The sequence below is a fragment of the Theropithecus gelada genome, chromosome 3 (assembly GCF_003255815.1).
Source record: "Theropithecus gelada isolate Dixy chromosome 3, Tgel_1.0, whole genome shotgun sequence".
Lineage (NCBI taxonomy): Eukaryota > Metazoa > Chordata > Mammalia > Primates > Cercopithecidae > Theropithecus > Theropithecus gelada.
The window spans coordinates 21175577-21189277 of NC_037670.1; the positions used below are offsets into that span (position 1 = coordinate 21175577).

A 13701-nucleotide genomic window follows, 5' to 3' on the forward strand; every position below is an offset into this window, starting at 1 on the left:
TTCCCTATTCTCTCTTTGTCCTATCGTACATGTTTTAGACCTTCTCGTTATATTACACTTCATGTCTCCTTAGCTCCTGCTCATATTTTTCTAGCTCCTTGTCACTTTTCTACATTCTGGGTAATCTTTGCAGCTCTTCATTTTAGTTTATGAGTTCTCTCTTCAGTTGTGTCTAATTTTCTGTTTAATCCATACATTGTGTTTTTATTTTGGGTCTCTATTTTAATATAAGTTTTATTTGGTTATTTTTCATAACAGCTTGTTATATTTGCCTTTTTTATGTTTTTTTTTTCACTTCTTTACTCATTTAAATGTATTTTCCCCCAGTTTTCTCCTCTCAGCTTGTGTTATTATCTAGGAATTCCATTCTTCCTGAGTTTGTGTGTGTGTATGTGTCTGCTGACACCCTGATGGCTCATTGCTTAATTTTTTAGTTTTCCTGGGGCTTTTCTTGCTTTTGTTGTTGTTTTGGTAAGCTCTTTAGCAAGGAATCTTCTTTTTCCCCCGCCCCCACAGTGGTCCTTCGTGCACTCTGGATTGTGGAAGCAGTGTTACATAGTGTTTTGATTTTGCTTCTGCTACGTCTCCCAGGGCTTTCACAGTTCTAGGGCACAATTCTTTTCTTTCTTTCTTTTCTTTTTTTTTGAGACAGAGTCTTGCTGTATCACCAGATTGGAGTGCAATGGTGCGATCTCACTCACTGCAACCTCTGCCTCCCGGGTTCAAGCAGTTCTCCTGCCTCAGCCTCCCCAGTGGCTGGGACTACAGATGCACACCACCACACCCAGCTAACTTTTTGTATTTTTATTAGAGACGGGTTTTCACCACGTTTACCAGACTGGTCTTGAACTCCTGACCTCACATGATCCACCTGCTTCAGCCTCCGAAAGTGCTGGGATTACAGGCGTGAGCCACTGTGCCTGGACACGTTCATATTTTGATATCTCCTTCTCAGGTTTTTGCTTTGTAGACGTGTGTGTGTCTGCTTTTTTCACTAAACTGCCCTGATGGTGAACCTACCATTGCTTTTACCACTTAATTTACTTTTAAAAATAGCAATTGTGTTGGATGCAGAGGAAATAACACAGTAGAAATGAAGTTCACTTGCCTATACAAAGGTTGGCAAATGAGATTGAAAACAAACACACATGGGAACCAGAGGCCAGGGCAGATGTGGACGGTGGCAGGTTTCCTAATTGCATGGTGCCTTTGCATCTCTCTTTGCAGAACATCTCTTGGGCCACTTGGAACAAGCCAAAAGCCTTCCTCCAGGCAGCCAGAGCGAGGCGGCAGCTCCCGAGAAGGAGCAGGACACACCCCGGGGGGAACCCCCTGCAGTACCCGAGAATGAGAATGTTGCCCCCAAAGAACAGAAGAAAAAGCCTCGAAGGGGGAGAAAACCCAAAGCATCCAAAGCTGAGCAGCCTCTAGTCATTGTGGAAGACAAGGAACCCGCAGGTGATGAGTGGATTCCTGGGATGAGTACCTGCGTGGGGTGCAGCCCTCCTGGCACCTGAGGGCTGGTGGGACAGGGGGCAGAGGGCAGGGCAGGAAAACTCAGTGTAGAAAGGCCTCATGGAAGGTAGACTCTAAGCCCTTCTGTTTTTCTCTCAATCAACTCTAGTAAAGCACAATTTCCATGTAATACATTTCACACTAAAAAGGATACAGGTTGTGGATTTTGACAAATGGATACAACTATGAAACCAGCACCCCCGTCAGGGTAGAGGACATTTCCGTCTCGTTAGCCGCTTTCCTGACTGTCTTCTGTACCAGTTCATTCCACCCATCCTGGAATTTCTCATGAATGGACTCTGCCTCTTTCAGGCAGCGTGCAGGCTGGAGACCCGCCCACATGGTTTATCTGTGACTCCTTCTCCTTGATCGCTGAACAGTGCTTGGTCTGTCACCTGTGGGTGGGCACTGAGTCACTCCCAGGCCCCCCATCCTTTGATTGTGCGGCATCCTCAGTTGGGTTTGAAGAGGCATTTGACCCTCTTCCAGGGTGTGCGGTCCCTGCAAGGCTCTTGTCCCTGTGGTCCTCACACGGCCCCCATCCAAGCCACCTGCAGCACACGCCTGGTGGGCCTCACAGTGAGGACAAGATCTGATGCTCAGCCACCGGCCCCTTCACCTTTGTTACTGACACCGGGCAGTTTTTCTTTTTACTGTCTGGGTAAACCAGGGTACCCAGGATTTACCTGGGGTACACCAGGATTTCTTTTGTGAGAGTGAAAAGGAGTCCTTATTGTTTCGATGAATTAGAGAGAATTGGGAAGAGCAGCCATTGTGGAATATTCTGAGCCTCCCCTTTTCCACTCTGGGTCTGCAGCTTCTCGGGTCTGCACTGCTGGGCGCTGATTTAGGAGCACCCGAAAGCCTCCTGGCCAGTTTCCCCACGTCTCTGTGAATAGGCATAGAAGATGGGGGGCGGGGAAAAGCGGGTCAGGTAGATATTTCACTAATTCTTACTTGCGTTGGGAAGACATTTAGTAGGCAAAGTGTTAGAAACCAGTGGTTGAATTTTTTGGTGTAATCTTCTCCTATTTAATTTGTCTCAGGTTTCTGGCCAGGGTCTCTAGTATTGGCGATGATGTGATCTTTGACTTTTGTACAAAGTGGTTAGCTAAAATGGTTATACTCATGTTGGCACATTTAATTAGAAGCATTAACATTTCTAAATCTCTGTCAGAAAATAAGTTCTAAGTTTCTGCTATATATCCAAAATATTTTTGGTTAGTATGAAGAGGGATTGAAGTAATGTTATAATGTTGTGGTTTTAAAAAAGAATAACAAATTATAACTTCAGTTTGGGCTAAGAAAAACATTTTGCTTTTCTATGTATACTAGTAAATGTGTGGATCCCAAAATATTGCCAGTTTTTTTTCTTTTTTCCCCTGTGTAAACCTCAACATTTGTGCCTACCGCTGTGGCCTGGCTGTGGTCCCCATGGGGCGATGTGTCACCATGGTTTGGCTGTGTTTGTCCCCTGCTCTTGTGGTGACTTGGCTTGTCATATCCCCTTCATACAGAGCAAGTGGCAGAGATCATTACCGAGGTCCCTCCGGATGAGCCTGTGAGTGCAACACCGGACGAGCGGATCATGGAGCTGGTTCTGGGGAAGCTGGCCACCACCACCACTGACACCAGCTCGGTTCCAAAGTAAGTCCTGCCTGGCACCTGGGGCCATCCTGTGGACAGACAGTGCTGGCAGCAGCCAGGCCATTCTGGAGGGAAGGCACCTTCCCAGCAGGAAGGCCCCAGGAGAGGAGGTGGAAACGGACCTGCTGAGGAAGCAGCAGGAATGTTCTGGAACTCAGGAGTTTAATGGTGCATCCACTGTGAAAACAGCTTTAAAGAAACGTTTTATTGTGGTTAAATACGCATGGCATAAATTTAACCATTTTAACCATGTTTAAGTGCACAATTCAGTGGCATTCAGGATAGTCACACTGTTGGGCAACCATCTCCCCCAGCCATCTGTGGCACTTTCCCATCTCCCCAAGCTGAAACACTGTCCCCATTAAGCACCCGCCCCAGCCCCCTCCCCCAGCCTCTGGCACCCACCATTCTACTTTCTGTCTCTGTGGATTTGATGACTCTAGAGATGTCATAGAAGTGGAATCAGACAAAATTTGTCCTTATATGACTGGCTTATTCCACCCTGGCTCATCCACGTGTAGCCTGTGTCAGAATGTCCTTCCTTTTCAACACTGAGTAATATTCCATGGTGCATATGCCCCATCTTTTGTGCATCCATCGATGGGCAGCTGGGTTGCTTCTAGCTTTCGCAATGCTGCTGTGATAAAACACTTTGCTATTTGAATTTCAGTGAATTTAACAGATTGCCCTGTGTTTCAGTTATGGTTCTTGGGTTATTTTTACCCTGGAGTTGAATAAGTTGGTGGTCATTTTTTGGGACCCTTTTTGGATCACCTCTTATAGTTGGCAAAATAATGTCAGAAATGATGTTACCTGTTTGTTTATTTATAGTTTATCTTATTGCCCAGAAGAGTTCAGGTGGCTTACCATCAAAAATACATTTAATAGGGAAAAGAAGTTTTAAAAATCAGGTACAGATAATATGTAAAACAGAGGAGAGTGAAGACAGAGTGACAAGAGCAGAAAACAGATGTGGTTATTCTAATTGAGGCACAAATTGACCTCCAGGCTTTCTGGTGGCCAGAGTTAGAACACAGTCAGGTGTGTGGCTGTTACAGCGAAAGCTGCCTAATGTCATTATATATTCAAGGTGTCCCTTTCAGGTGCCCTGGAAGCTGGGAGTGACGCCCGGGCGCATTCCCTCCTTTCTCGGTACAGGCTCGGGATTAGCTGGGAAGTTTTGGAAGGAGGCCGTTTCCACGCTGCTTGTAACCTGGAACTTTTTTCCCACCTGTCTTTTCCCAACTTATTGACGTCCCCGGGCAGGTTCACCCATCATCAGAATAACACCATCACACTCAAGAGGAGCTTAATTCTCTCGAGCAGACACGGCATCCGGCGCAAGCTCATCAAACAGCTCGGGGAGCACAAGCGGGTTTACCAGTGCAACATCTGCAGCAAGATCTTCCAGAACAGCAGCAACCTGAGCAGGCACGTGCGCTCGCATGGTGAGTCTGCACGGCCCGGCCGGCGCCCGGGGCCGGGGGCGGGAGGACAGCATAGAGTCTCCTCTCCTTGGGTCGTCTCCCGTGAGCTGCGCCAGTGAGAGGCTGCGGTTGGTGGGCGATCATCTCTGCAGCCCCTTTGCATGGAGGGAGTAAGGTGGCTGGGGGGGCGTTTCCCCCGTGGGCATGCTTCTCTCAGTAAATGCTCTAAGTGGTGAATGAGCTCTCAATTGGTTGGTTCCTCAGGTGACAAGCTGTTTAAGTGCGAAGAGTGTGCAAAATTGTTCAGCCGCAAAGAGAGCCTAAAGCAGCACGTGTCTTACAAGCATAGCAGGAACGAGGTGGGTGGAAATAAGCCTAGGGTTCTCTTCCCAGTTGTGTGGATGAGGCAGACAACTGACCAAATCACCATGTTGCAATGAGAAGAAAGAATCCCAGGAGGGAGGAGAGTGGGGGAGGGAGGAGAGTGGGGGAGGGCTGTGAGGGAGGGAGGAGAGTGGGGGAGGGAGGAGAGGGGGGGAGGGAGGAGAGTGGGGGAGGGAGGAGAGTGGGGGAGGGCTGTGGGTGCCCAGGCGTCCCTGAAAAAAGAGAGAGTCCCAGGAGGGAGGAGAGCGGGCGAGGGCTGTGAGGGAGGGAGGAGAGCGGGCGAAGGCTCTGGGTGCCCAGGCGTCCCTGAGAAGAGAGTCCCAGGAGAGATGAGAGCAGGTGAGGGCTGTGGGTGTCCAGGCATCCCTGGGCCACCTGCCAGCCCCTGGTCCCAGTCAGATGCCCACAAGCACAGCAGGAAGACTCAGGAGAATGGAAGTGTTAGGCGCTGGGAGTGGGGCTCCCTGAGTTGTGGGGTTCCCTTTCTAGGCAGGTGAACAGCAAGAGCACGCATCCTTTGTGTTCCTAAACAGAGCGGGAGGGTGGTGGAGGTCAGAGTCGTAACAGACACAGGCGTGGAGTCGCCCGGGCAGCGCGTCGGGGGCTCGGCCTCTGTGGACTGTGTGCCGGGCCGTCTCACTCACGGCGTGTCCCTCTGACCAGGTGGACGGCGAGTACAGGTACCGGTGCGGCACTTGTGAGAAGACCTTCCGCATCGAGAGCGCGCTGGAGTTCCACAACTGCAGGACAGGTGAGGGCGCCGGTCAGGTCTCCCCTCGGCCCCTGTGCAGTGCGGATTCTCAGATACGCTGCAGAGGCCGGGGAACTTTAGGCCGAAGTAGATTGTTTTCACCAATAGACAGCCTCACTTTTAACATTTCCCTCTGTCCATTTTGCTTCAAAGCATTGTTATCCTAAAGATACACAGATGCAAACTTTCCAGTTAAAAGGGATTGATTTTCTTCCGGCATTTGTCAGCCGAGCTGCGTACGGCCCCACATTGGAGAGCATTGTAAAGCCGGGGGCCGTTCTGGCTAAAAGCAGGGAGCAGCAGTGTCCGATGTTTCTAGGGCCGTCTGAGGAGGAAAGGAAAAGGTCAGGATAATGGCTGGAGGAGTGTGAGCGCTGGCTCGCTTACTTGCAAAGGTTGTTCCTAACCGCGAGCGCTCCTCCATCCACGTCTCCTGCGTCGTCCAGGGTGGAACGGGGTTGCCCCTGCACACATCCTTTTTGTTCTGAGCCTGCTTGTGTGCACCAGTCTCCAAAAATAAAGCATTTTCCTTGTGTGAGGCCTGAAGCCGGGTGTGCCTGGACCAGCCTGTAGTGGAGAGGTGGCTTCTTTGGGCCTGGGGGGCGTCTGAGGCCCCTGTCTCTCTGACCGAATTTGCTGCTAGCAAGTAAACAGACCAAAGAAAAGCAGACACCACAAGGAGGCCAAGGCCAGCTGCGCTTCTCCACGTGGCCCGAGGATGCCCCCGTATTCTTCAGTGATGATGTGCAGCCTCTGGGATGTGGAGTCACGCCTTCCCCATTCCCAGTGGTGGGTGGCACTGGAGGCCCAAGCAGTGGGGTCCCCAGCGGGGCACAGAGGGGTGAGTCACTGTTGCCTTTGTGTCCCCCTCTCTCTAGGACTCATAGCACACCCTGGAGAGGGGGGGCCCGGCGGCAGTCGGCTTAGAGACCTACCAGGTTAGCCTTCGACGCCCACCCCGTCCTTGTCCGCCCGCCTCTGTGTCTGTCACTTGCATCTCTGTGTTGTTCTTGTTTAGGTACCACCCGCCCCTGTGTTGAGAACAGGGCACCCACAGCAGTGGACTCCCAGGGGCTCTGGCCAGGGCTGCCACACGTGAGCCATGTGAGAGGCTCTGCTCCCCTGCCACGGCTGCTGGGGGCGGGGGGCCCTTAGTGGGGTTGGCTAGTTCTACTCCAAGGGCTCCTATTTGAAATCAGGGCTTGGTTCTTCCTCCCTGATGCCTTCTTCCCCGGGTTGGACTGTTCCGAGGGGCAGGAAAGAGTCATGTTTTGCCTGAGCTTTAGTAGCTCTGAAGGATCCATGTCTGGCATGAGGTGGCCTCCAGAAGCTTCTGGATGAATTTCCAGTGTGCCACACCTCCTGCATTTTAAGCCCTCCTATCACAAGAATTCCCAAGAAATCTGGGGCTCAGCCCCCTGAAGACTTCCACTTAGTGCAGCCCCAGCCAGACAGATGAACCTTCATCTTGTTTGCGAACCTCCCCTTGGGGTCCCCGCAGTCCCGCGGGAGTGTAGCGGGCGAGCGTGTTGGGCTTCCTAAGAGTGATGCATCCAAGGCGCTTTGGTGAGGCAGACTCAAGGTTGAGGAAGAGGCATTGCCTCCTGTTATTTTTAACTATTTCTCTGGACCCAAATAAAACAAAGTACTAGAAGCGGCTAAGCGGCAGTGGCTTCCTGTCAGCCAGAGGTGCTGTTAGGCCAGGCGCTGGCCTTCGTTAGTGACCTAGAACCCGAAGAGCGCCAGGGACCTGCATCACACCACCTCTTCCCCTGAGACGCTCTAGTTTCAAAGGTTACCCATTTTAGACTGAAAAGACAGGATAAAAACCTTGAAATGGAGCTCGTTTGCATCATATATGATTTGCATGCTCTTATACTTATTTATAGTATTGAAGTTAAGAGAATGTGTATCTTCCTTCGACAAACCAAGAATTCGTACAATGTGGGGGAAAGTTTTAAAATGTTACAGTCTTGTGGGTTTTTCTGAGACTCCCTCCACAGGACCTGTTGTAGTGCCTGTCCCTTGTGGTGTGACCAGGTGCTGGTGTAGCTCATCGTCGTGTTCCTTGTGCTGTCTCTGACCATAAATACTGTGCTACAGAATAGCAGAGGCTCATGTCCAGGCCCTCAGGCAAAATGCAGCCCACCAGCCTCCCCCAATAACCCCCTCTCCATCCCCGGGCGCCGTGTGCCCCTCTCCCTTCATCAGACCCTAGTAGGCAGCTGTTCTCAGTGGCTCATTTATTCAGACATAAACCTAGACCTCCTCGGCAGCAGGGGTATTGGAGAGAGAAGCATTGTTGGGACCCCGTGCCCATCTGGGTTCCCTAACTGGCAGTGAGTGGGTGGCTGTGGGAGAAGCCGCCCTCGGTGTGGCAGAGTTGTCCGGGACAGCTGGGGAGTGGTGTGAAGTAGGTTCTCTCCATGGTCAAGAGGGGCTTGTGAGGGAGAAAGCTGACGCTCTTGGCAGCACCATTGCCTTCCTTGGGGCTGCAGGACTGGTGGAGCCACCTGCCCAGCGGGGGGTGCTCATGGCTGTTGTTTTGTACCTGCCTGGGAGGGAGGCTCACTTGTATTAGTTGGTACCTGCCCGGGAAGGAGGCTCACCTGTATAATTTAGTACCTGCCAGGGAGGGAGGCTCATTTGTGCTGTTTGGCACCTGCCCGGGAGACAGGTTCATCTGTGCTGTTCGGCACCTGCCTGGGAGGGAGACTCGCCTGTACTGTTTAGCGCCTACCGAGGAGAGAGGCTCACCTATGCTGTTTAGTACCTGCCCGGGAGGGAGTCTTACCTGTGCTGTTCAGCACCTACCCAGGAGGGAGGCTCACCTGTGCTATTTAACGTCTGTCTGGAAGGGAGGCTGCCTGTGCTATTCAGCCCCTGCCTGGGAGGGAGGCTCACCTGTGTTCTTTAGCACCCACCTGGGAAGAGGCTCACCTATGCTGTTCAGGAGACCCAAGTTGAGGGGAGTGTGGCAGTCCGATGCCACAGCACTATAAAGGTGTGGCCTGTGGTGATCTGATGCCACAGCGCTGTAAGGTGTGGCCTTTCACAAAGCCCGTGGCTCTAGTGGGCCCATTCATAAGAATTCATGGTAAAGAGATTTGACAGAAGAAAAAAATCTACATTACTAAAGATTCCATCACTAAATTATCTACAGTGTCAAAAATAGCAAAGTGAGTTGTGAGAAGTAAACTGGATGAAATGTCATGTAGCCATTCAAGTGATCATGAAAATGTCCAGCATCGTAAGCACGCACACCACAGACGCAGTGCGTGAAGGACACATACCATGCGGTTGCGTGGATATGGACAGAGCCCATCAAATCTTAAGCCAAAACGAAACTGAGTGCAGTGGTTGTATGGATGATGTTTCACTTTATAGAAGGCAGGCAAACAGTGTGTTAGGCTGGGACTCAGCGTAGCGTCTATCACATTGCCCCTCTTATGGCCCAGGTGAGGATGGCTCTGGGCTGAGGTCACGCTGCGGGTGGGGTGGGGTGTGGGCAGGGGAGCCTCGCACAGGGCCACCTCTGCTGTGTTCAGCCCTGGCAGATGCCACCTCCCACTGTCCTGCCATGGTTGGAGCTGTGGGAGGGGACTGTCCCCTCCCAGCCCTGCCCTGTCCTGAGGGTGGCACCCATGGGGCATAGATTTCCCCATGGCCGCCTCCTGTCTTCGCAGATGACCATGCCTTGTCCGTTCCCAGCTGGGAAGAGGTGAGAACGCCTGGCTTTCCCGGGGGAGGTTGTGTGCTTCCCTCACCCCCCGACCTGGGCTGCACATTGGGGTCACCTGAGTGAAGCCAGACACATGCGGAGGCCTGAGGCCCACCCCTGAAAGTCTCATTTTGTGAGCCCTGGCCAGTGAATCTCTACCTGGCAGGGGTGGAGAGTGGAGGGTGTTCGCCCCAGGGAATGTCATCGGCAATGTCTGGAGACACCTTGGTGGGGAGGGGTGCTCCTGGCACCTACTGGGTGGAAGCCCGGTGTCTGCTCAGCATCCCACAGTGCGCAGGGCAGCTCACAACAAAGGATCTTGCCAAAAACGCTGAGGCAGGGAAACCCTAGGCAGTGCAACCCTCAGACACTCTGTGGCGGCTCCCTCGGGCAGCAGAGAGGGAGAGGCACAGGGTGGCTGCTTTGCACAAATGGCAGCTTTCGATGCAGTTTTGGGAATTTGTGTATTTGGCAAACATTGACTGAGCCCGGGAGCTGATCCGTGGGTGAGAGCCCAGGGGCCTAGAAACACAGTCTGCTGTGGTGCCCCGCTCCTGGGTCACCCGGCTGCCATGTCCTCCCGTGTTGGTGACACAGGGAGGAGAACGCAGCTTTGCTGGGCCCTGGGGTCAACTGGTGAGGCGTCTGATGGACAGGGGCAGGGCGAGGGGACCTGGGCTGATGCTGCAGTGTGAGGGACTGCACAGTGAGGGCCCCCCGGGTGCCTGTGCAAGAATCGGAGGGACAGATGGCACTGGGGTCTGTCAGTGTCCTGGGCGGAGCAGAAACCACAGTTTGACAGCTGCCTTCCAGGAGGGACTAGTGATGAGGTCTGGGATGCAGGGATATGGGCGTTTCTGGAAGCTTCGTGGAGTGTGTGTGGTGTGTGTGGCTGTGTATTTGTGTGGTGTGTGGATGTATTTGTGTGGTGTGTGTTTAGTATTTGTGTGGTGTGTTGTGTGGTGTGTGTGTTGAGTGTGTATGTGGTGTGTGGTATGTGCATTTTTGTGGCATGTGTGTTGAGTGTATTTGTGGTGTGTGTGATTTGTATGTGTTCGTGTGTGGTGTGTATTTGGTGTGGCGTATTATGTGTGGTATGTGTTCAGTGTATGTGTGTGGTGTATGTGTGTGTGGTATGTGTTCAGTGTGTATGTGGTGTGTGTGATACGTGATTGTGTATGTGTGGTGTGTGTATTTGTGTGGTGTGTGCTGAGCGTATGTGTTTGTGTTGTGTATGTGTGTGGGTTGTGTGTGTCGTGTATGTGTTGAGTGTGTTGTATGGGGCATGTGTGTGGATGTGTGTGTTGAGTGTATTTGTGTGGGGCATGTGTGTGTGGTGTGTGTTGAGTGTGTGGTGTGTGATTGTGTGTGGTTTTGTGTTGAATGTGTGTATTTGTGTTGGGGGGTATGTTGAATGTGTGTGTTGTGTATTTGTGTGTGGTGTGGTTGAGTTTATGGTGTATGTTGAGTATGTGTGTATGTGGTGTGTGTTGAATGTGTGGGTGTATGTTGTATGATTGTATATTTGGTGTGTTGTGTACGTGTGTTTGTGTAGTGTGTGTTGAGTGTATGTTTACGTGGTGTGTGTTGACTGTATTTTTGTAGCATGTGATTGGGTATTGGGGTTAATGGTGTGTGTTGAATGTGTATTTGTGTGTGGTGTGTGTTGAGTGTGGTGTGTGATAATGTATATGGTGTGTGTTGAATGTGTTTGTATGTGGGGTGTGTGTGGTGTATGTTGAGTGTATCTGTGTGGCGTGATTATATGTGTGTGGTGTGTTGAATGTGTATGTGGTGTAGTTGTGCATTTATGTGGGGCTTGTATGTGTGGTGTGTGTATATTTGTGTGGTGTGTATTTGGGGTATATGTGTGGTATGTGTTGAATGTATTTGTGTGTGGTGTGTATTGAGTGTGGATGTATTTGTGTGGTGTGTGATAGTGTATGTGGTGTGTGTTGAATGTCTGTGTATGTGGGGGGTGTGTGTGGTGTACGTTGAGTGTACCTGTGTGGTGTGTGATTATATCTGTACGGTGTGTTGAATGTGTATGTGGTGTAATTGTGCATTTGTGTGGGGCTTGCATGTGTGGTGTGTTGAGTATTTGTGTGGTGTGATTTGTGTATTGTGTGTGTGGTTTGTGTTGAATATGTGTGTATTTGTATGTGGTGTGTGTGATTGTGTATTTGTAGGGCATGTGTTTTTGTGTGGTGTGTTAAGTATACTATTTGTGTGGTATGTGATTGTGTATTTGTGTGGGGCATGTGCATGTGTGTGATGTGTGTTGGGTGTGTATGTATTTGCATAGTGTGTGATGTGTGTGGCGTATGTGTTTGTATGGGTACATGTGTGTGGTGTGTGTATGTGTTGTGTGTGACTGTATGTGGGGCGTGTGTGGTATATTGAGTGTGGTGTGTGTGTTTCTGTGGGGCGTGTGTGTGTGGTGTGTGTATGGTGTGTGTGATTGTGTATCTGGGTGGGGCGTGTGTGTGTGGTGTGTGTATGGTGTGTGTGATTGTGTGAGGGGCGTGTGGTGTGTGTGATTGTGTATTTGTGGGGCATGTGTGTGGTGTGTTGTGTGTTTGCGGTGTGTGATTATGTGTGGGGGGCATGCATATGTGTTTAGATGTGTTGAGTGTGTATTTCTGTGGGGGGTGTGTGTGTGGTGTGTATGTGCTGTGTGTGATTGTATATTTGTGTGGGGCATGTGTGTGTGGTGTGTGTGATTGTGTATTTCTGTGAGGTGTTTGTGTGTGTGATTATTTGTGTGGGGCGTGTGTGGTGTGCGTTGAGTGTATTTGTATTTGTGTGGTGTGTGATTGTGTGCGTGCTGAGGAGGATTTGGGTGAAGTGGGGGAATATGGGCACATTGATGTCCGCCCATGGGGAAGGAGTCTGGGAGGGGCCAACACCAGGGATCCTGGGGGCAGGGGGCAGCCACGTTGGTCGGGTGGTCGGTTGGTCGGATGGTCGGTTGGTTGGTAGGGAGGTCATTCTGTCTGTCAGTCGGTTATGCTGGAGAGTGCAGGCCCAGGGGAAGCTTTGGACCGGGCAGCTTTCCTGACAGGAGTGGAGTCATCGTCCCCAGGTGCTGTGGGACAGGGTGGCCTGGGAGGGAGGTGGCTGGCGTTGCTTGGTGATGAAAGGTGAGCTCCGTGTCTGCTTTTCAAGCACTGGGGTTCCCATCTCTGCATCGTGTGTTCCTGGGGTAGACAGCGTGTGACACACAGGTGCTGTTTTCTTCCTGGCCACGCGTCCCCTGTGACTCTCATGCCCGTCACCCGCGCTTTATTGACATTCAGGCCACACGTGCGTGCCTGCATGAGATGTTATTTACCACAGAATCGTTGTGTGTTTGTTTGCTCTCTGGACAGATGACAAGACGTTCCAATGTGAGATGTGTTTCAGATTCTTCTCCACCAACAGCAACCTCTCCAAGCACAAGAAGAAGCACGGCGACAAGAAGTTTGCCTGTGAGGTCTGCAGCAAGATGTTCTACCGCAAGGACGTCATGCTGGACCACCAGCGCCGGCACCTGGAAGGTGAGGCCACCTGTGCACCTGCTGTGGGCCGGGAGAGGCAGCTCCTGTGGGGTGGGGCAGGGCGGGGTGGCGCGGTCAGCAAGGCCTTTGGGGGAGCAGTTCAGCTGCCTGCTCCTTTGCCTGGAAACGCCCACCATCCGATGGGCTCATCCTCTTCTGAGAACCTGTCTCAGGAGAGCAAGGAGCTGAGACACAGGTGTCAGACCTGCTATGCGCAAGGAGAAGCAGTTGGAAATACCCTAAATGTTCCACACTGGGGAAGGAGTTAACACTGGACGATTTGTAGGGTCGAGTGTTTTACTGTCATTAGAAGTGTTTTTTCAAAGATACTAGATATTGTGAAAAATGCTTTCAATATGACAGAAAGTGGGAAAAACCCGTACAAGAGCAACTAAGAGCAGCAGCCCTTCAAACACCCTTTCATTAAAATTTGGAAAAAATTATTTTATAATTACAAATGAAGCATATGCTTGTTGAAAAGAAGATGTGAGACCACAAAGTCCTGTGTAAAGTATAACCCTCCCGGGCACAGCGGCTCACGCCTGGAACCCCAGCACTTTGGGAGGCCGCAGCTGGAGGATCTCTTGAGGCCAGCAGTTCAAGACCAGCCCAGGCAACATAGCGAGGCTCTGCTTTTACAAAAAATTAGCTGGGCACAGTGGCAAGTACTTGTAGACCCAGCTACTCAGAAGGCTGAGGCAGGAGGATCACTTGAGG

At 51.2% G+C, this 13701-nt stretch overlaps 1 protein-coding gene across 2 annotated transcripts in view; it reads left to right on the plus strand.

Annotated features, from left to right (window-relative positions):
• The window catches only part of PRDM15 (PR/SET domain 15), a 76043-nt gene that overhangs the window by 38345 nt on the left and 23997 nt on the right, over window positions 1–13701 (plus strand). The window contains exons 7-13 of one of the 2 annotated variants that reach the window (XM_025380785.1): window positions 1228–1458; window positions 3033–3162; window positions 4429–4610; window positions 4854–4948; window positions 5637–5724; window positions 6603–6662; window positions 12817–12984. In XM_025380785.1, the coding sequence (XP_025236570.1) occupies window positions 1228–1458; window positions 3033–3162; window positions 4429–4610; window positions 4854–4948; window positions 5637–5724; window positions 6603–6662; window positions 12817–12984 (954 nt within the window). The remainder of the gene's footprint in view (window positions 1–1227; window positions 1459–3032; window positions 3163–4428; window positions 4611–4853; window positions 4949–5636; window positions 5725–6602; window positions 6663–12816; window positions 12985–13701) is intronic. The other variant, XM_025380786.1, reaches the window with a different exon arrangement.